The sequence below is a fragment of the Toxotes jaculatrix genome, chromosome 19 (genome assembly GCF_017976425.1).
Source record: "Toxotes jaculatrix isolate fToxJac2 chromosome 19, fToxJac2.pri, whole genome shotgun sequence".
NCBI classification, from domain to species: Eukaryota; Metazoa; Chordata; class Actinopteri; family Toxotidae; genus Toxotes; species Toxotes jaculatrix.
This window is the reverse complement of record NC_054412.1, coordinates 4,542,867-4,566,348: the sequence shown is the minus strand read 5'-3', so window position 1 is coordinate 4,566,348 and position 23,482 is coordinate 4,542,867. Positions and strand designations below refer to the sequence as shown.

The 23,482-nt window shown below is 43.2% G+C and overlaps 1 protein-coding gene across 2 annotated transcripts in view; it reads left to right on the top strand.

Moving 5' to 3' along the window:
• The first annotated feature begins 7,754 nt into the window (after positions 1 to 7,754).
• Positions 7,755 to 23,482, top strand: part of jag2b (jagged canonical Notch ligand 2b) — a 40,695-nt gene continuing 24,967 nt past the window's right edge. For both annotated transcript variants that reach the window (XM_041064245.1, XM_041064244.1), the window contains exons 1-2: positions 7,755 to 8,065; positions 8,712 to 9,032. In XM_041064245.1, the coding sequence (XP_040920179.1) occupies positions 7,997 to 8,065; positions 8,712 to 9,032 (390 nt within the window). In that variant the 5' untranslated portion in view covers positions 7,755 to 7,996. The remainder of the gene's footprint in view (positions 8,066 to 8,711; positions 9,033 to 23,482) is intronic.

The following is a 23,482-nucleotide window of genomic DNA, read 5'->3' as shown; positions in this document are numbered from 1 at the left end:
GAAATGGGAAGTTATATGTATGCAAGAAGAATCCCTTTGTGGAGATAAGCCAAACGTACGAGAACCTGATCTTGATGGGCATCTGGATCTGTTTCCTAGAACTGAAAACAAGATTCTCACATTTAGCCAGTGGCAAAAGAAAAGCTGTTGTAATGTGGAGATGATTTTATCTGAGGTGATTCAGCAGAGGTGTGTGTGCATGAGCGAAGGGTGACAGGAACAGGAAGAACATTTTCTTTCTTATAGAGTCATTGTTACAAAGACAAAAAAAAAAAAAAAAAAGATCTTAAAACTGCACATTGAGACCAGGCGTCATCATTTTTTCAAAATTTCAGTAATTTGCTCATTATCAGTTGGCCTGTCTGCCAGGCGTGACTCTATGTATCTCGCTTTCATTTTAAATCCTTTCTCTTTTCAAACGCCAATACCACACATCTTAAAAGCATGTTGCTTGGGAACAGAATGGCAACAGGTCACGCTTGCACTCGCTCACACTTTAGTATCACAGCACGCTTCTCTGCAAGAGGTGCATGACATAAACATCAGACTAGATACTTGACAGGTCTTCATTTCGTATTCCTGTGTAGCTTTTTGACCTTGATAACATTAAGACTGAAAGAAAAGTGTTTCACCTCTACCCTTGTATCTTCCAGTGGCTTCCGCTTCGTGCTGCTGTCGCTGGGCAGGTTTTAAATAGGAGTCAGTTGTTGGCTTATTGCTGGAATTAAGTTCTTGTGAAGGTATCAGCTCAAAACATGTTGAGTGGAATATATTTGCATGAGTATTAGTGACTGATTCCATCTGTAAACTGTCTTTTAAACACATTTTAAAACCGGTTTCGATATCAAGATCAAGAAGAAGTAGTGAGTACTTTGTTTGCTACTAATCTAATTCTTACAGAGATGTTGTGTATGACCAACAGTTCTGTAAATGCATCCTGTCTTTGCCACCACCCATCCCTCTTTAGAAGGGTGATGGGAATGGGTGGATGGATGGCTGCTTAAATTGCATCCCTGCTGCTTTCATGTTGTAACTGGACACATGGGATGTCTCTGTTCTCCAGGGACCATCTGGGTATGTGTGTGTCACCGCAGCAGATGGATTACCACCCCTCTTTTCTGAATGCAGTCCATTCACAGGTGGGAGCTAAAACCTGCCCTCTGAAAGAAAGACAAGATCCACCACTGTAGTTAGAGGAAACACTGAAGGAAACACTGACACAAAGCCAGTGATTCCAGCACACACTGACACACTCTCCATCTGTATGCAAATGATACTGCATACAGACAGGAAGGTAGATGTGCTTTTTACTCTCTTTGTTTTTTAATTTTTCAATTTGAAAAATTTAGAAGTCATGTTAAACAAGACAATGCTACCAACTCTGTGAAACTGGATGTGTATTCTGTCAGTTTTGCAGGTATTTACTCACAAACCAAAGTACTATCCAAAATGTGCTGGAAGAAAAGAAAAACAATATGATATATAATATATATATCAACACATTCGAAAAACTATGGTGGCACTAGAGGAAAAGTCAGATGAGCAAATTTAGTGGGATTCATCATCTGATGAGATATTTCTCAGGATAAGTGAAAACTTTTACCTGCTGATGACACTAGATGAAAAAAAGTTCTTAAGGCAATCCATCCAATATCAGAGAAAAGTCTGGAAAAAAAAAAACCCAGAAGTTGAAGTCATTTCACAGTACTGCAGATTTATCCTATGACCGACCCCAATGACCACGAGAACATCAGCAAATACATCTGAATCTCATCAAGTGATCCATCATTTCATCCATTTTTTTTTTAAATCTACTTTTTCACCAAACGTACATTTGAAATTACTACAAGATGTTCTGCTCTTCTGCCCCCAGCTCTTGAGCAGTTAGGTCATAACCTTGGATTAACATGGCATTGAGGAAGAGCAGAGGAGGGACTGGTTCAAACTGATAAACAGACCTAGATAGCAATCAGGTCAATACCCGCAACCTGTTTCTGTTTTAAAGCTAACATCGAGGTGGCCATAAAGGTTTTGCTGCTCGTTTTTTTTTTTTTTTTTGCAGCCTTGTGAGTCCTTGTGCAGCATCTGCTGGGCCTTATCAGCGACGTGTATTTACAAGGTCCGGGGCTGCACATGCTTGGATGGATTGGGAGGTTTAGAGCAAGTCTTTCCTTTGGTATCTCCATATGTGGAAAGAGGCAAATGGGAAAATCTTATCTGCTATGTTAACACTGACAGGAGAGAAATCTAAGCAACATACCACATATCCTCTCTAATCATATCTTTTAATCAGTGATCTATGGTAGGACGGGCCACGTTTAGGTAATCTGGGCATCATATCTCATCTCTTACAGGAAGCAAAAGAAACAATAATTTAGGTTCAAAGGGCTTTAGGATGCCGCCCTTGCGTTTTTTTTTTTCCTCCTCAAACTCCTGTTCAGCGTCGGAAACGATCACTGAGTTTGAAAACGTAGAAACAGAGTATTCAGTGTTTTCAGGGCCATCACAGAAATTCCACAAAATAAAAGGCTGTCCTGAACCTTTTTGTTTTTTCTTCACGTGTGTCAGTTTCTGACTGCCACTACAAAATCAGTTCCAAAGTATGAACAAGAAAAGCAAGATGCACAATGAAGTGTCATTAACTTGCATAACTGGTTAACTTTGTAACTGTGTTTTTCCATTGAAAACCTTTCTCAAAAGTGTGTGTGTGTGTGTGTGCGTGTTGGTTGGGGTTTGCTGTTTCCCTGTTCACCCACTGTTATTGAAACCAAACCATGCCTTTCCAGATCATTTGGAAATGTCTGTCACTGTTCGTCTCTGCTCAGCAGTAACATGTGACACACGCGGGCACGTACTGTATGAAATCTGAACTCTCTGCATGAGAAAACACAAATACATAGAGTACTATCAGCAGAGCAGAACATAAGGGTATGAGAGAGGTACACTTCAGTGTCAGTGGTGACTGCATGTCTCCTCCTATCGCAGCGGGAATGCCCTTTCCACACACTTGATAGCTCAGTCAACCAAGGGAAATGAAGGGGAAAAACCTGGGTAACTAAAAAACACTGAGGCACCAGGGTCTCGTTTACTGAAGGGCTGGGTGACCTTGTGTAAATCCAGCGGGAATCCTGGTGTATCTGCAGCTCATGAGGTTGTTTTTTTGAAACAGGATTCCGAATTTGCGATGTGCTTAGTGTTCAAATGGTTTAGTCTTAGCTAGCTTTGGCTTCAGTTGAGCACTTAACAGTTCCATTATGACTGTGTTTATTGCAGTATGGTTATCAGCATTTGTTTTAACACCTCAACTCAGAGATACAGTATCAAAACATGTTCACTAATGGAGCCATGAAAATATTAAGATTACAAGAACAGGGTGGACGCTACCTAACGTGAAGCACCGGAGCTTAGCCCTGATCCAAGACCATCAGCCAGCGACCTTCTTCTGTGCTGCTGCTACTGTATCGCCACCAGACAATGACATTGCTTCTAATGAGCTAGTTTATTCTCTTTTAAGACTTTGCACACCAGCATTTGCATAACCACCAAACATTGTTGTGGTTTTTATCAGCCAATGTGCCGGAAAATCTACATTCCTCTGCCAGTTTCCCCATTCTTTCCTCCAAAGTTTACACTATGGGTAGGGATTACGGATGAACACAACTTTATTTGCCTATGACAATTTTTTTTATCCACATTTCACTTTTTTTTTTATTTGAATAATGAGGGATGTGAGGTATGCTCACATGAACTGCTGACGTCCAATATCTTGATTTGTTAGAAGTGCAGAAGACCAATAACCGCTCTCTTCCCATGTTTCCTGTTACTCCACAATGTCAACCATCAAATACAGGTTAAAAATCTGAGTTGGAATAAACAGTAAGGAAATTGTTTGATCCAGTCATTGAATCTCTAAGTGCATTTACAGTACACTCAAGAAAAGAGATGTAACCATACCAGATCCCTTCGAACAGGAGTAAGAGAAAATATTTGTTCTTCTGCCGTTAGAGCCGTTCTTGCTTTTCAAAAATAGCCTGAAAACACCAGGTGCATGTCTGTCATTTCCATTTTGTCAAGATCAGCATCAAAAACGGACAAATCAGTCAAATCATCACGTTATTTTCTGTTGTGGAGAATAACTTCCTCTCTACCATGGAAATGTTGTTTTTACACTTCCAGTGTAAGGCTACTGTAACTCAAGGGGAAGGGTGGAGGCCAGGAAACAAGATTGGTCAGTGATGCCAAACCCTAGAGGTCACTGATCGAGCTCATTAATTATTCAAAGCCCCTTTTAAAAGACGTGTGTTTGAATTAATCCACAAGGGAAATAAACTGCTACTAAACAATATTGTTTATACATGGTCCGTGAGGACAGGCCGCCATGATATTGCCTTGAGATCACATTCATCCATCCATCTGCACTGTGGAAAACATAAAGATCCACATTATTTTCACTAAATGTTTAGAATTCAGTATCCTGTGGCTCAGCCATTAGAGGAAGACGCAATTAAAACCCAGAGGAAATCAGCAAATTACCATCTTCTTGGTAGCCAGTGTTGTGAGGCAGTCATTAGAGCTCAACGAAAAACAGTATGTCTCAACCTTGACCCATGCCGTCACCATCAACGGCCCCGCCGAACGCCACCAGACACACACACACACTGCGTCCCCCAAAAGATGCTTAAAGATAAAAGAGAGCCGACCCGTCAGCCGTATGTACAGAGACTGGAGATCTGAAAGCAGAAAAGCCATGAAAAATGGATGAGAGAAGAAATCCACTTCACCTCCCCCCTGGAGGCTGGCAAACCCCCCACAGCGCTCCCACTCATAATCCCTTCTGCTCCTGCACACACACTCTTTCTCTGTCTGCCTCACACACACATGCATGTGGTGTATGCAAACAGGAAGACAAGGTAGGCACACACCACCCGAGGCCCTTTGGTAGGCGTTATATTCGGGAGACACTATAGTTCGGTGCAACATTAGATAAATAGTAGTCTTACGTGACATATTAACAATCATCCATGGCTGATGTGAAAAAGCAGAGCTTAATGAAACTGTCTAAAATTTAAAATTAGAATTTCAATTGTTATCATTTTGCATATTTTCTTTATTTGCATCGATTTTCAGGTTTTTGTTGATTAATTTCTTATGTAAGTGCAAAATATATCCCGGTTCCTCTGGTGGATCACTCAGGCTTATAGAGATGCTTAACAAATGTCATTAGTTACGGTTTCAATGGAGAAGCTCCTATTAGTGAACCATTATGGTCTAAATGCTTGTAGAGAGGCAGGTCCACCTTGAAAACAGTTCTGAGCTGCAGGCTTTCATTTTAATGGGGAATTAATGGAAATTAAAAATGTGTTTTAAAATACAGATTCAGTACAAGAAGCTGATTATTTACAGCCATGATAGCATCTCTGTGGGCCTGTATTCACTGCTAAATGCTAACATCAGCATGCTAACGTGCTGTCAGTGACAATGCTGACATGCTGATGTTTAGCAGGTGTTTACCACGCTCACCATCTCAGTTTCTCCCGAAGCACAGCATGCAAACATTTGCCAATAAGCTCTGAGCACAAACAAAATGTCATTAGACAAATCTGAACCTAAGGAAAAGTCATGGAGTCACCAAAGTTGAAGGCTTCATCCTCTGGGTATCATGGATGTCTGTGGAAAAGTTGTTGACCTATTTCAGTCTGGACCAAAGTTGTGGACTGACCCACTGGCCAACATTGCCGTCCCCTGAGGGACGCCGCTAGTGTGGCTGAAAACCTAAATGTGACACACACATATACACTTACACCTTGTTCCTTCACCACCTGAGGCCCTTTACAAGGTGTGATCCAACTTAAAGCACTCACATGTACTCGTGACAGCGTGTGAAACGTTCCAGTCACAGCGGCTGCAGCAGCTCAGGCTATCGGCAGCCTCCTTCAAGGCCTATCTGACGGACTGGCAGTCGCCTGATGCGAAGGAGACAGGGACATGGAGGGAGGAGGGGGGCTGCCGTCACAGACACTTTGATTGGCAGCTTCTCTCTCTTGTTTGTGCCTGTCACACAGCAAGTGAGGTGTCTCCTGGTGGCCTGTTAAATGTATCTTACACCTCAGCAGGGATGTTAAAGAAAAACTTTTGTTGTCATAGTTTTTGTCCTGTATAAGATGAAATTATATTGTGCTGCCCACTGTCTTTGCCCTGCGTTAAGCTGTTTAGTTGAGGATTAACAAGTGCAATGTTCTTTTAATGATCTTCCTAATGTCTGCATACCTTCTAGTTTGGGTTCTTTTCACACCTATAAAATAAGGTGTGTTACCCACGTCCATACCAAGTGCTTTCAGTTTGTGAGTGTGCCTCCTTCAGGCAGACGTTGAGAGCTAAAACATGCAAAAAAACATTGGTACAATCCCACAAATGCCACAGTCAGAGCCACAGTAATGTAGGTCACCTGGTCAGGTGTTTTTACAGCACTGCATGTGGTTGTATGTACAATGTGAGGGAAGTGGACCTTGTATCAGACAGGACCAGGGCTGGTGCAGCAGCAGATAGTCACAGGTTACAGCAGAAAACTGAAATTAAACATGGAGTATATTTAGTGTTGTATGTTTAGTGTGCTGGGGACACACGTTATATCTTGCAGCAACAAAACAAAAAGAAATGCTGCATTAAGTGAGAAATACAAAAAAATAAAGATCCATGTAATATTTAACAGATTAGGACAACATCCCTATATGAACTTCAGAAATGTGTGTAAATCTCATTGCCAGGCTTCAGGGAACCAGGTTAACCGGCGGGTGGTGCGCGGACAGTAGAGGGCGCTCTACCCTTCTGCAATGGATGGAGTGGACCTGAGGAGGGTCTCGTCTTGTTGATGAAAAAGTGCTGCGTTGTTGGGGCAGTTTCACTTTCAAAAAATCATTAATGTTTCAGAAACAGATGATTAAAAGCATGTTTTTTTTGGCGAAAGGATTTGAATAAATTACCATCAGTTTCTCTCACCAGTGAATCCAAACGAAATCTAGCGGGGGTTTTTTTTCCCCAGCATCATTATAACGAAAAGCAACTAGATTAATAATGAAAACACCAGGGAAATGCACCTGAACGCGAAATTAAAAATAAAAACACACCGAGAGGCATTCGGAGCCAATGTTCCAGGTATACTGTCAATTTAATGTAAGGTGTAATCACATTATCATAATCAAATCACATGTCAGTCACCGGCAATTAGTCCACTCTGACCACACAAATGTCTGCTTGCAGTGACTGTTTCTGAAGGTTTTACTAACAAATTATATTTAAATGCTTGGACTGAAATGACGCCTTCATCCAACTTTGTCTCTCTGCCAAATATACACTGTAATGAAATTCAACTCAGCGCCGATAAGGTCCTGATTTCAAATAAAAGCCCTGCTCATTATAATCTCTTCGCGGGTGAGATTAATTAAAGTCGACCCCTGCTTTGTTTGCTCTCTGTAATGCGGTTTGTCCAAAACGAGGCTCTATAGAAACCCAGTATAATTCAAGTTTTGGGAGGAGGAAGACGACGAGGAGGAGGAGGAGGTGGTGGTGGTGGAGGAGGAGGAGGGAGGAAGGGTTGGTGGGGGTTATTACAGCTACTATTGTCCGCCCCTTAATCCGGTTGGCTCAGAGACTGCCCGCAGGCCAATTTGTAAGTGGTTTGCGTAGCTGCCAATCAAAGCAGACATCCTCTCCTTAGGCTGTGGCTACGAAACATCTCAGTTGCTGTGTGGAGAGATTTGACGGAGGGATACTCCTGTGCATGGACCGTCACTGCGCTGCAATCCGCCGCCTGCTCACACACACACAAACACACGCATGTAATGTCTCGGTGAAATCTGGACGTACGCGGTGGAGAAAACACGCATGTGAATATTTTATTTTTGCATGTCAGGAGAGGAGGAACTAGTCGCCGGGTCCGCGGCTGTTTGTCTTTTCTTATCGCTTCTCCCCCCCTATGTCACTCTAATTAATCGGAGGCATGTGGAATCGCACCAGGATTAGGAATTGCTTCCCAATAGTGTGCCTGCTGTTGACGTTATGGACGGAGGTAAGAGGGCTGTTATTCTAATCGAAAAACATTTTATTCTGCTCCACGTGAATAAATTAAATGTTTAAAATTACCAATGTCAAAAGTTGGTGGGCGTGGGCAGATGCATTTGCCCTCCGGCATTGCATATTCGCATCACATTAATCGATAATTGAATAACGTAGCCGTCAGTTGTGGAGCATGTGATCATGTTACCATGACAAGATTGAAGTCTGAGGAATTGATACAGGCTTACTCTCCATTTTGGTTACAATGCTGAGCCCCGCACGTTTTTCTTATTTTTTGGGGGGGGTGGGAGAATTAGGCCTGAACCAAACAAGTTGTAAGTTGCATTGGATCAAGTGGCTGCTGCAGCGGTTAATTTGCTCCCGTCTGAGAGTAACCTGATTGTCTTAAAAAAATAAAAATAAATAAAATAAAATAAAAACACGCAGCCTGCAAAGTCGTAGGCTCTTCACGTGCTCCATTCATGATGCAACAAATTATTCTGGCATCTGAGGTTTGATATTTGGTTTTAATTGAGAGTCAGGCGCTGTTTGGCCACTTGTCCACCTTTACGCACCAATTTAAGTAGCCTAAATCATGCTGCAGGCTGTTTATATGGGCCTATATATAAATTTGGTCTTTTTTAACATGTTGTTTCTAGGTGTCCCAGTCAACCGGCTATTTCGAGCTGCAGCTGATCTCCATAGAGAATGTAAACGGCGAGCTGGCGGACGGGGAGTGCTGCGACGGCTCCAGGAGCTCCCCGGAGCTGCGCTGCACTCGAGACGAGTGCGACACTTACTTCAAAGTGTGCCTGAAGGAGTACCAGATGGAGGTCACCACCACCAGCCCCTGCACGTTTGGAGCTGGATCTACGCAAGTTCTCGGTGGAAATATGTTTTCTTTTAGGAGCTCAAAGAATAACCCGAATAAAATCGACGATGCTGGCAAGATTTTGATCCCCTTCAAGTTTGCGTGGCCGGTGAGTGAGATTTCTTGGTCCAGTTAAGTCTACAGGAGTGTTTCCTGACCCCTTCTTCAAGGGGAACAGCATAACACAGAACCTCATTCAAAATTTGGGCAATTTAATGGTCACTTTTTGGTGCACACAAACCAGAGGGAACATGCCAAGCAATCATGAATGAATGGTGAGGAGCCTCTCCTGTGCTGCATGCTTCCAGTGAACCACAGCAGCACTGGTTTGGATAAGAGTTCACCCTTTTAAAATAAGATTCATAAGGTTTTGTCTGCCCTTGCAGCTTGGGCTGGTTATTTTGCTTATCAGTTAATCCGGCCATCATTTTCTCCAATAATGGTTTGGTTGCTAAAACATCAGAAAGCACACATCAAATACCCTTAAGCACGAGGTGATATCAACAAATGTCCTGTTTGGTCCGACCAACAGTCCAGACCCCTCCAAAAAAATCAGTGTACAGTATCATAAAACCATTAGAAGTAGTAAATTCTCACACTTGAGAAAAAGGCAACCATCAAATTAGTTTGCATTTTAGCTTGAAAGGGTGACTTGAACGATTAATCAGTTAGCACAGAAGTGTGGATGAATTTTCTTTTGAGCATCAAATCAATTAACTGACTGATTGTTGCAGCTCTGATTGCAGCTGTGCAGAAAACTCTACAGCTCTGCAGTGGAAGACTTGACAGAAAAAAACCTGTCAGTAAAGTTGCAGTTTTATCCAAACAAACTGCAGCTTAACGGACCACACTGCTGCCAAATTTACCACAGTTCCTTAATGATTTGGGTCAGGTCTTGGGTCACGTGCATGTGCCTTTGAAGAAGAAGAAGAAGACGGACCTCATTAAATGGGGGTTCTGAGCAGCATCCTGTCCTTATTTGCATTGACACACATCACGGCCAAACGATTGCATGCTTCACAAGGATCCGATTGCAGCTACAGTGGTTCGCAGTGTCATCTGGGTCATCTTTTAAAGTTGCCCTGATATATGAGGGCTGGCTTTGTTCCAACCCACGAGCTTGCACCTGCCAGAGCCATGATAGGGTAATTAGACTGGGGGAAATGCTTTGATATGTAGACCCTAGAGGGGGAACTCTGTTACTTCTCGTATGGAGAAACGGTTATGGCAACGCTGTTCACTTCCAAACATGACATTTTGCTGATTCATGAGGGCTATTATATCACAACACAATCCATCAAGTGGAGTTGGGTTTATTAAGACTTCAGCTTTTAAGACAGATCTGTGTTGCCAGTTTTGATGATTATAGCCAAATAATTGCAGGTAAAGTAAAAGTTGGTTTAATGTCAAAAGAAGTGGGTTACGGGTTGGATTTTAACAGAATGGGGGGGGGATTGAAAAACTTAATCAGGGCAAAATGAAAGAGCCAAATTTTTCCAGTAGTCTGGCGTTGACGTGCGAGAATGGCGTGTGCTGTATTTGCTGGCACGGCCCGGTAGTATGTGTTGGATGGATGCTCCAATTAATTCTCTATTATAATGATGAATGAGTGACATTATGCTGTGAGTGTGAAATATGTTTTCATCTGAAGTGAACGATGCCTTGGGGCAGTGGTTCGGCTTGTACTGCTGGCTGGTTTTGACACCTCTCCCACCCCCACCTCAGCACCCCGCAGCTTCCTCTCCTGCTGTGGGTGCCAGGTGGCCCCTGGTGGCCCTCAGGGGCAACTTAGCTCATCTGAGTGTTGATGAGTGATAGCTGATGGATTAGACATGTGAATAAGGTGTGCAGGCAGGAAAAATATGCTAAGTACTTGCATTGTAGCACTGAACACAGTAGTTGTTTTGTTCCTGTTGAATTTGAATGAACCTACTGTAAATAACTCTGTGGTCTGGACTGTAATATGAATAGTTGGCTGTTGTACCAACAAGAATATGTGTGTTTTACTTTGAAGTAGAACTGAAACAATTAACTGATTAATCTGGAGCTGAAATTATTAGTTGATGGACGGAAAAGTAAACTTCAACGGCAAACCTGATGACTGATTAATTGTTCGAGTAGTCCCAGCTTTTTTAGTTGTAGAGGCAATACTTCTGTTTTCTAGAATAAGATTCCTCAATTCAACAAGAAAATAACGAGTATATTAATTGAGACTGAAAATAATCGTTAACTGCAGCTTTGATTAGACGATCATTTGTGTAAACAATTTTTTTTGTTCCCTTTCATCTTCTATGAGAGTAAACTGAATATCTACTAGCAACTGATTACAGGCAGACAAAACAAGACATTTGAACTTGTCATGATGGACCTCTAGAGCTTGTGGTGGATATTTCTCTCAATGTTTGGATGTTTCTTAGACCAAATGATGAATTGATCAGTCCAAAAAAAAAAAAAAATAAGTACATGATGAGCTGTGTGCCGCCCTATTTTGAGGAAAACCTTGAGGTGCTTTATTGAAATTGAGCAGTATAAGGTTTGATGGTACCTAAATTCTGCTCAACTTTGATCAAAGCTGATTTCTATAATAGGCACGTCCTGATAATCAGCAGCTCACTGTCTTAGTACTGTTAACCACTGAAAGCAAGGACATATGTTTTTGTAGCCCTTTGTGTTGAAGGCCTCACATGTTCAATTGAGGTTTTGTCTTTGTGTATTTAATGATTTCAGGGTTTCCAACAGCTGCATATTGGTTCAGTGAATTAACAACCATTCTTTGCTATCGTTTTTAAGCTTCAGGGGAAAACGGCAAAGGTGCGATTTCACGCAGTAAAGGCCATATAGTTAATGAGGGAGGCTATTGTTGAGGCCACCGGGTGGGGAGGGGGTTAGGGGTAGCATTTACCACCTGAGGAAACCAATTTTCTGTGGCCAACCCCGGCTTTTATTGAAGCTGCGTGTATATAAAACATCACACATCTGACATTCACCATCACTTACTATATGAAGCACTGGGAGTCGCTTATTTGAAGCACTGACTGACACCTCGAGGCAGAGGTGAAGAGGGCTTTTCTGGTGTGTTGTCTTTCTGTTAAGTGGCCCAGGCTGATAACGACGCACTATTCCAGTGCCAGATGTCACTACAAGCCTGCGGGGTCACTAGCCGTGGCGTTGTCGCTTTCCTCGCTGAAGAAACAAAGATGCAGTGTACTATTGGCTGTGTCATCTGGCTAACCGCCCATTTTAAGCCCCATGCAAACCAATGAGGGCTGGACTCTTCTGCCATCCCCAACCCAGCATCTGAAACGATCCGAAAGTGAAAGTCATATAAGAAATATTCTGAAATATAACTGTTTTTGTTTTGTTTTTGGTAACTCCCAATGTGATATGTTATTGGGAATAGAACAAAAGCTTTATGGGTTGCCTTTTTCTGATCTGGGCTAATGAATGTAGTCCACAGTCACGTCCCGAGACATGCAGTCTACATGCATGATTCTCCTGAAAAAGCTGACACAGTGTTTAAAAATCTTTGGGTGTGTTTTTCCAGCATCAGTCCAGCTCATATTGAACAATTTCTTACAGAATTGGACACAGTAATTTTAAAAAAAATTGACCTTGAAATCTTGAGTTATGAAAATACCTTTTTGATGTCTTTAATTTTGTGAATTGGCTCTTAAGCCAGTTCTCAAAGCGCACTTTTCATCTTCTGCTTTTAGTGCAGCTCAGTCGGCCTGTAACAGTGAATATCATCCTGCATTTCTGGGAAAGGGCGCTGCTTCTGTGAAGAGACAGAGACATCATAGCCTCCTCTCTTCTCAGTCCAGTTATCATCACACCAGTGTGATGCAGTCGCTAATGGCTGATTTTACTCAGATTGCATGATGCTTATCCATGCTTTGGAAATCGTCCAGTGATTCTCCAGCTCTGGCTTTACTCGCCAGCATGCCAGTAAAGAGAATGACTACTGATGCTGCTGCCACCTCTGAGCTCAGCCTACTTTCAGTTTTTCTCCACGGTCCTGAATTTCCACTGAATGTTCACTGTGGCTGCTTTTTCTACTTATGCTTTTAGTCTTTTGTCAAGTTGTCACTGATGTTGTAATCCAGACCTTTGAAGCTGAGGGGATTTGTTTTACAGTGAAAAATGCAATGTGACCTGAGAGACTCAGGAGACTTCAGCTTTATGGAGTTTAAACGATGTACCTAAATGAGTATTTAGACTTTACTGATGAAATAAACAGACTTTTGGATAGCTGACTCTGAGGCTGTGCCTAGGCACAACATTGCTTTTCTCTAAGTGCTAACATCACCATGCTAACATGCTCAAAAAGTCAAGTTTCACATTTCTGGCCACCTGCAAGACCATTATTCCCTCTCTTTAAGCTCTATTTTTGGTCTCCACCAACTCCTGATATCTAGCTCTTAATTAGCTAAATGCTCCCGTGTCTTCACCAGCGCGCTGTTAACCGTTTATCTGCTGCTTGGTCCTGAGCAGGCACAGTGTGTAGTGGGTTATTAGAGTTTTAGAGGGCCAGACCGTGAGGTGAATGTCAGTATAAAGCTTTATAAAGCCAGGGGGAGCTGCAGATGTGGGTGTTAATTGTATGGAGGCTGATCATTGTGAGCAACTCTTTTCACATTGTCATATCGATATTTCCCTTATTGATTTTATAAAAATCCTGATTATAGACGCATTAAGAAACAGCGTTCAGAGTTAGAGTTATCGCGCTGTGTCTTTACCGGAGCATGTGGACCACACCTCTAACGGCAATGCAGCTGACCAAGCCGAGGCCTCATTTGGCCTGTCTGATTTGAGTTTCCATTTTGTTGGCCCATGCTGTGTGTGCACTTCAGGCGAGACAGGGAGGCAGAGAGACACGTCTTACTTCCATTTGATCACTAATGAAATTGCCGGTGGAATTTCTCTGCCTCTCTTCCCCCCTCCCTGCCCCACAGCTACATCAGCCGGACATCCGTTTGATGTGAGCCTGTCTGTAACTGTATCTGCTCTCAACTTGGATACTTATCAGGCCTCCGTTCTCTCTCTCAACTGGTAAATAGATGCACAAATAGAAGCTAAACCTGTAGATGATCTACAACAGCCACCAACCACAGCAAAAAGCTTAATTGTTGCTTTGGAAGCTTGAGCAGTTGAGTTAGAATTTTAATAGGCAGCCGCGGCAATTTCAACACATATTTTCCTAGAAAAATAACGCTGAGCCACTGGAGTGTATCAGTGATCAAGGGATAAAGTGTTGGTTTGTTTGGTCTGCAGTCAGTCTCACTAGGCTGATCATTTCAAAAGTGGTGAGGTGCAGACGATCTCATTCACATTTCAGCAACGTGTTAATCTGCACAGACCTGCTGAAGATTGTTTTTCCTGGAACAAAGTCAAACTATTTGAATGGTTTTGGCTCGCAGCTCTGGCCACATGTACGTCAAATGCACACAGTGTTGTTACTGTCAAGCACTGACAGTTTTCTTATATGTAAGTATTAAGTCAGGTAAAAGCAGTATTAAGCTTGTCTTTCTCTTTCAGGTTTTCTGGGACCACCCAGTTCAAGGCTAATCTTCCACTTTCACAAATGTTTGCCGCTATTTTTTTCTGTCTTTAGTTCATTTCTGCTCTGACACAACAGAAGATGTTGTAATGGAGCCAGTTCTGTCCTGCTCCATTCTGTCTCTTTTACATTAACACGGTGTCGGATCTTGAACGACATCCATGGATCAGGATCCAACCAGAACTGGACTGTGTGGCTGGATGTACCTCAGGGGTTCAGTATGCTCAAAATGAACTAGTTAATACAGCATATTGTTTGACCACGTCTGAAGGCCAAGATGTTTATAGCTGCCACATTTGGAGGCAGGTCTAAAAGCCCGCAGTCATTGCCTCCTCTTCCTGGCTTTATCACACTTCCTCCCTGATACCTCTGTCTCAGTGCAATGAATCATATAAATGGGAATAACAGCTCACACTTTCTTATACTCTTCCCTCAAGGCATTAATGTGTTTGTCTCTGTTGTACACAAGAAATGACAGAAATAATTGTGTGAAGAATGACAAGAGAGTTAGAGAGGGAAGTTCAAATCCAAGTTTCGAAGCCTTATTAAGACTGACGTCTGCATCCTCTAGCTGCAACATCAGAAATACGTTGGGGTTTGGGTTTGTGTCAGACGCTGTTTGGAAATTGAGCTCTTAGTTACTAATTCTAAATAGTCATCTAGCTTGAAAGAATAAGTCACTCAGACAAAATGTTCTTAAGAGGTGTTTGTTGGCTTTTGGTCTGTGTAATGATTTCTGTAGACAGGTGTGCTAAATTTTGGTGTAGCACGGATATAGAAAGCTAGTCTGGAGCTCTATGTTCATATTGTTTTTTTTCTGTTCGTGTGTGTATGCCTGGATTAAATCCTCCTTCCATATCAACACTGAAAAATAATATGCAAACATTAACAAAAGATGCTGGCAGTTCGTGCTCATGAGAAAACAAGATCTGAGCTACATGTGGGGAGGGGTGGTGGTGGTGGTGGGGGGAATCAGGATTGGGACACTAACAGATATAGTGTATATTGGAAAGAAGTAGGACAGAGGCTTTAGTAGTGGCTCATTCAAACACTTGGACTCTGTACATGAACATATATGTCTCTCCCCCTCCTTCACTCTCCTCTTGTTTCTGCCGGAGACTGCAGCTACAGCAGTACTTATATTTTGGATGTACACACACTCTCGCAGAACCAAAGGCTAACAGAGGCTGCCATGGTTAGCCACACCTGATACGGAGCTTGTCAGAGCTGTTGCTAGGAGACGGCCACACAGGCCTGTAGTAAACAATTATCTTTCCTCTCTGTGGCTCCCTCCCCCATCCATCCTTCCTCTTCTGGTCCCAGGGCTGCCGCGTGGAAAACCACGCACAAGAGTCTCACCTGTGATTCAGCTCAGCTCTGTATTGATTATGCAATTAGCCAGTCAGGCTGAACTCCCAAGGTGAAATGGTAGCTTCTTCTAAGAGCTCTCCTTTTTTGGGAGAGTTTCACTACCTTGTCTAGTTTTTTATGTTATGCAAAGACGGTTTGGTGTGTGGTAAAATCCAACAGTATCCTGTTATATAGTTAAAATGTGTCAGACAACAAGTTAGCATTCCATATCCATGCTGCTGTGTTATAATTAAAGGTCTCCAGGGATGCCAGCTTGGAGAAGAGTCTATCTGCCATGAGTCCCAGTAAGATAGCCCCCCCCAGCATACAATAATAATACATCTGGGTGAAGCTTTTATTTGGCTGCTAATGGTTTCACAAGTCTGCTTCAATAATTGTAGTTATCGATGCATCACTAGATGAAATGATGACCTTGAAATGTTGTGAAGTTCTATGGATTTTTGTTTCTCCTGCCATCAGTTACCATCAGATACAGTTCAGTTTGTAGGAGCAGGACCTTCCTTCAGCAATATGAGAGAGGGATCCTGCAACTAGTGTTTCGTTTTAACTGTGGTGACCTGTGTGCACTCAGAATAACATCAAAGCCTTCTCACTAACAAGATGATTTCAGCATCTATTCTGCTCGTTTGTGGCAGTAACAAAACTGTGATCGCTCGAATCAAAAAGCAGCATTAAATCTGTCTGAATTTATCATTCCATATTAGATAATTAGATCTCCTCAAATCCTGTTTATCATTTTAAAACATATTCATCATTCATCAGGTATAATCATCATCATCACTTCCTGTGTTTAGTCAAAGGAGAAGACATCATAACCAAATGATCATCACTTTAACCCCGTGCCCTGATTTCCTGATTTCTTCCCAGCATGGCCTTCCCCCTCGAACACTGCACATTTTGTGTCTTCTGTACTGTTGCCTGTCGCCGGAGTTTACAAGCCTGACAGACATCTGTGTTGTTGCTTTGCTCATTAACAAAGATGCAGTGTAGTATTGACTGTGTTTTCTGGACAGCTGCCCTGTGGAAACCCGTGTAGACTGAACTCTGTCATCACCATCTGACTCTGACTACGTTCTTAATATTAAATGGATCTGTGTTATGGTGTCAGGGAGGAGGCAGATGGGGTTTCCTCCGAGAACACTTTGTTTTGTTCAGTCTGTGATTTCACGTTCAGCACGGTGTGTACGAGCAGGGGAAAACAGCTTTTAGGGTACATTAATATTTAACGCCTTTTTTCTTTCTCAGTGCCTCAGGGAGATGGTATGTTTTAGACTGTTTGAACAATAATTTGGTAAATTTTGGGGTTGGGTCAATGGGGTCGATGTCAACTGTTTTGAAGAAAAAGGGTCTCTGTACTTGCTTGGAGCAGTTTCAGTGTTCAGCTCTCCGTGAGCGTTCTGCCTGGTGGTTTTAGAGTTTGCAGTTCCAGGAGCTTTTCTGCTAATTTTGGACATATCTCTGTCTGGGTCAAAATGCACCAGTTTCCCTCTGGTACTGTCCTCCTTACCTAGTTAACTTGCAAAGCTGTTAGTCCAAACTGTGTCTCAAAGTTCACTTATATCAACAGTTGTTTTAATCAGCTGTTATAATAGAGCCATGATGGCGTCCCTCACGTCCATCTGCATGCTACCAACACGTCTCTGTTTGAAAAAACAAAATGGATGAGATGCATCCTGTAGCCACGGTGTATGAAAACACCTCAATGCTAACCACAGTTTAAGCGAACAATTGCACTGGGAGTTGCCCGTCATGGACCAAGTGGCCTCATCATTTTTGAATGTTTAAAACCAACATTCAAATTGTTGATGGCTGTCATGGAGACCTTTGCATGTTCTTAGTTGGGTGTAGTTTGCCGGTTGCCATGAGAAACTCTGTTTTGTGTAGCTGTTTTCATCTGTGCAGTTTCTGCACTAATTTCCTGTATTGCAACAGGATTGCCAGGACTTTGGGTAAAGATGCCATGAGGCAGGTAGAGGTGAGGCACACCCCACTAAGTTAACACCAGGTTTGTCCAAAATGCCAGAGTCTGGTGTCTGTGCCACCGTCAGAATGGCTGGCAGCTTGTCACTGCATGATAAATGTGCAGTGTGTTCTAATTATTTTTACTTAATTGTCAGCTCCAGGAGTTGTGGAACATAAGGTGGTAACAGGTAACATATTCCTGCTCTTACACATAACGAGGAAAACAACCTGAATCTGTATACAATGATGATAATTAGAAGATTTTGATGCTGTGTATTGAAGGGCACTGCATGTCCTGGCTGGTGTAGCGTGAGGAGGCCCAGTGTTATGATACTGCAGGTATTCCTGTGGGTGTAGCCATTAGCATATTAAAGTCACCTGCTTGAGTGGCCTCTCTTGAGCCTGAACTCAGGTGTAACACATGAAAGCTCCACCATGTTTATTTCTGCAGTATCTGAGGCCAGAGTGATGCTGATGTCTGTTTTTTTTTAATTTTGTGTTGCCAGTCAATTGTGTTGGGAACATTTTGGCATCTATTTTTTGGTTTTGCTTGCGTTTTATTAAATAGTTGACGATAGAGAGATGACAGGAAAGGCAGACATGGGGAGGGACGCACGACGGAGGTCCCCAGTTGAACTCAAACTGGGGACATTGTAGTAATGTGTTTGTGCATTAAAGCCCACCACCAGTGCTCTGCGACGCGTGCATATTTAAGAGTCAAATTGAGAAAACTGGCAGCCTCTTAAATGGAATATTACTTGCCTTGGTTTGGAGGGAATCTACTTGATCACCTTGCAGCACTACAGAAGATTAGTTGATGAAATAGCACAAGTTTAGTTTCGCAAATTAAAGAGAAGAGTTTGAACATATTCATTAACTTAACAAAATGCACACTGACTGCTGTTGGGCACTGGGAGGCTGGGGCTAACATGATCTTTGCAACAGTTTATGTGAGCTGTACTTTTTAAGAAGTAAAAGAAAGAAAAGATGATTTGGTACATCAGCTTTATCCTGCAATACATGAAGTTTTCTCAAACTCTTGAAGCTGGTGATACTACATCTGTAGCACACAGATGTTCACAACAGATGTGCACATGCGTATTTCCGTTGTCGCTCTGCATTGATTAGTCTGTTTAAATACACTGTACGTGCGTGTTGCTGTGGCCCACTGCATCCCCTGCCTCTTGTTAAATGAATGGTGTGCAGGTGCTGGAGGCTCCTTGTGGGGGTAATTAAAGCATGTCATTACATGGGCAGTTAAATTGTCACTGTACTGTTGAACCTGTTTGAAATGATAATAGAGCTCGGCTGGAGGCGGTGCTGTATTGCTCTCCAGTCAGGCGCCCTGTTGCTTCGGATCAGGAATTAGCCTGTTAATGTTTCTGAAGCATGTCTATTGCCATAATAGCTCTCAGACTTCTTACGGCAAATTAACACCGGAGGAAGTCATTGACAAATATCTGAGAGGCTGCGGGAATCGAGGCTTAGCCCGACTGTTTGAAACCTTTCAAGTTTTTGTGACATGCTTCTTGGCTCACATGGTGATGAAGATGTGACAGAAGTATAAAAGGTACTGTCTCACATTATTATTGTGACTGCCGGCCTCGTCAGACTGGTATTTTCAGACAAGATGCATAAAAATATCCCTGTGCTTTTCTTTTATCCTGGTTTAACTGACATTTTCATTTTGGATCATGTACTTCAGTTTGTTATTAAGTGTTTAACAGTAAACGACAGGATGGCTGCTCTGACATATCTGTGTTTTGCATGTGAAGTCATTTAGTTTTTCTATGCAAATGTGCATGTGTTGGTGTTTGTGTTACGTGTTGCATAGTCTTGGATCATGCTGGTTAATTAGCACCAGGAGGGGAGGGGTTTGTTGAATTGGAAATGCATGGGTAATGACCCTGTTGGCATAGTAGCAGCATGCTCAATGGGCCGTGTGTGTGTGTGTATGTGTGTGTGTCTGCGTGCGCACAGCCGGTATACACCAGCCAGCCAAATGCCTTGCCTTCAGTGCGACATCTCTTGGCACACGACTTTGGCAAGCAACTTGTGTGCAGAACTCGCAGCCCTCTCCCTCTCTACCCAGCAGAGATATGACTGTCTGTAACCTGCTTCCACAACCACACATGTAGTTGTAGTAGTTTAAACGAAAATCGTCTTGTGATTCCTCAAGTCACAGGTCAGGGGTTCTTAACTTGTCTGTGGGGATTCGTCGCCTTCCTCTCACATGTTATGAGCAAAATTGAGAAAATAATCAGCACATTATTATGAATATGAAATTAACTGTCGGCCCTGTTTTGACCTGTTAAACCACACGTCACCATGGGCTCTGACAAACCGCAGACATTTTATTAACTAAATGGGCCATAGGAACAATAATAATTTCTGTCACAGAACGGACTCAATGCAAAGGTGTTTCATTGACATGGTGATGTTAATAAGAAAACTCCTGTTTTTAGTATCACATGTTGCTGGATGTTTGGTTGGGACTTCGTTTTCTTTGATTCTGCGCTGGAAGTTAAGTTTCATATAAGGATAAAGTATTTTTTATGTCTCTGGCACAAGTGGAAAGTCAAAATTTGGTCAGAAAAGTTTCCAGCTTTTAATCATGGGAAATGTGATATTCATGAATTAGACTGAATGTTGTATTATATGTTACAACATTTTGATTGTTTGATTCTACATATACGAGATTGTTAAGCTGCACTTTTGTCTACTTTGAATCTTGGGGACAAGCAAAGAACAGCACTGTTGAGTGCGGATGTCAGAAAGGGTCAAACCCCATCCAGCTTGTACTTCGCTGCCTGCCAACATCATCACCACATTTGCGAGGATTTTGCCACTGGAGGTCTTTGATCCTCGCCTCTGAACAGATTGAGGAGCTAGACCAAGAGAGATTTACATCCGAGTCCACTCCCCAGGCCGAAGTGCCAGGAGGCTGGTTCAGTTCACATCTACTTTTTCTGCTTTTTAGCCTTGACAGGAAGAAGTTGTTCCCTCAGCCCTCAAACCCTCCAAGCTCCTCCACAGAGGTTGTTGTCTTGGAGGCTTTGCGAGATTCTGTCTGTTCCTGGTTCCATGCATTAATGACCCTCAGTATCATTGAGAATTTACAATACCAAATTATCATTCTACTATTCCTCCTTTAACAGCAGTTTTTAAGATCAGTGTCTGAAGAAGGTCGAAGCTTTTGTGCCCAGTGGCCCTTCTTTTTCAGCAGAGACGGCACAGCTTGATGCCCTTGCTGGAATAGCGTAGACTCAGCCCTAGTAAAACCAAAAGCTGGGATTGACATCACAGATTAATGAAGATTACATGCAGTGATTACTGGCCACGGGATGAATCGCGATGACCTCATGTCCCATCAGAAGGCAATAAATCAGGAGATGTCAGCGGAGATCCCTGTGGAGGAGCTGGGAACAGGGAGGTGGACATTCAGGTCACCTCTCAATGACATGGGAAACAGAAATAGCTCAAGGTTACAGGCAGTGTTATTGTGGGGAGTACTCATCTGTGAATATTGTAGAAAGGCATAAAAAAAAAAAACAGCTACTGGGAATCATTCCCAAGTCCCAGTCAGCGTTTGAGATCCTGACTTTCCCCAAGTGGCAGAAATGAGTCAATCAAAGCTTAGTTCCTCAATGCAGATGCACCCCTCCATTGATAGTGGATTGTTGCCAGGCTGGGATCTCGCATGGGATTACACACCAGGCCTGGATCTCACATTCTTAGTATTCTTCGGATGCAAACACGCACATCGCCCCACATGCAGAGGGCTGACCCCTCTTTTGAAAAAGAAGCGTGCAGATCCCATGCTTAGTGACCCCAACCTGCCCCGGCTTCCACTTCCCACTGCCACCTCTCTCTGTTCCCCATCGCTTCTCCTTTCAATGGCCACCTTCCGCTCACCCATCCACCCCTCTCATCTGGCGTGGGAACCTACACCTGTGGCTCTCCCCAGACATTGCCACCATCGCATTTTTTGCCCAAAAAAACCCCCAAAAAAACAACAAACCCCTTTGTGATGACTCAGTCAAGGCTACCTGGATTCAATACAAGGAATGAGGTTTGGTCCATTTTGTTCCATGCGATGCAGAGATGGCACTTTAGTGTTACATCATATAGAGCAAACACAGATCCACTGAGTACATGACACATAAACATCCTTTTTTTTTCCACCATGCCCCCCTTCTTGACTTGAAAACTAGGATTTCTCTTAGTAAATCCTCTAATCCATTAGGGGAAGGGCCAGCTTGGGTTTTGGAGATTTGACTAACAGAGGATTCTTCGCAGTCTCTGAAGTATTTCACACTGTGAAATGCTGTTGCTGTTGCTGTTGTTGTTTTGTTTTTGGAGTTGCAGCACAGGTAGATATAAGATGAGGACTCGAGCGAGAACCACTTTTTTTTTTTGACTCGAGCCGTGTAACTGTCCTGCCCAGGCTCAGTAGCACACATGCTGACACTAATTGTTCCTGTGCTGACTGTGTCTCTACATGGACAATGGTTTTGATTGGGATGGGGGTGAGTTACGGTGTTGGGACAAGGGTCTTTGTTCAGTAGCCTTTCCCCCTTCCCTCCCCCACTCCTCCCCTTTATCCCCCTGCCCATCCATCTATCTCGTTCCAACCATTTCGGCAGCTGTCACTTAATCCAGCTAATCACAGACTGGGATGGTCTGTGGGAAACCAGACTAGTCCGTGGCTTTGCTCAAGCCCGACACACACTGACTCAGGGGACTATTTAACCAGACATTTACAACATGTAGGCATGCAGACAAGCCTGGCTTTTGGTTAAACCCAGAACATGCAGGTCACATAATGACCACGTGTTCTTTGTTTGGTCTTCGTTGAGGTTTGTCTGCAGCTCTTGCAGAGTTTCATGATGCAGACAGGCATCATCCTAAGATCAAGATCTCCAGTCACTAATGCATGCATGCATGCATTGCCACTCGCAGCTCCTCTTGTATGCATTGGCATATGCACACACCCACCCACATGCTCAGACTGGGGCAGCCAGCCCACCCTTTTGTGGTGGGGGGAGGGGGGGATCGGTGGAAAGGTCAGAAGCCGAGCTACATATCGTGGGATGAGCCACGTTCATGTCGAATAATCCATTTTTGAGGCCGCATCTGTTGTGCGTCTGCAGTCGGACGGGTCGGCAGAGCTTCCGGCAACAGCAGCACGAGCATCACCCATAAACTGCCTGCGTTCGCCTCGACCCCCAGACTCTTCTCTGCCTTACCTCTCTCCCATAACTATAGTTTTTCGACACAGCTATCCTTGCTCTGCCCCCGCTTCGTTTTGGCTTCTCCTGCCTTGCCAGTAGCCACAGTCTCATGCAGCTGTGCCACCCGTTGTCCAAACTCTGACCCGAGCCCTTTAGCTCACCCCTATCCCATCATCTTCCATCCCCTTCTCTTGTCACCCGTGGTCTTCCACAATAACACTCCCCTCCCCTTCCTCCCGCCACCACCCACAGCCAGACAAGCCTACTTAATCCCACAGCCCAGCAGCAACCAGCCTACCAGCTTGTTGGTCCCCCAGATCAACAACACAGACACACACACACACACACATTTTCCAATCCCCTTCTCTGTGATTTCTCTTTCCCACTTCATTCAAGCAACCACAAGTCCCTCAAATACTTGCCTAATGCTTTTTT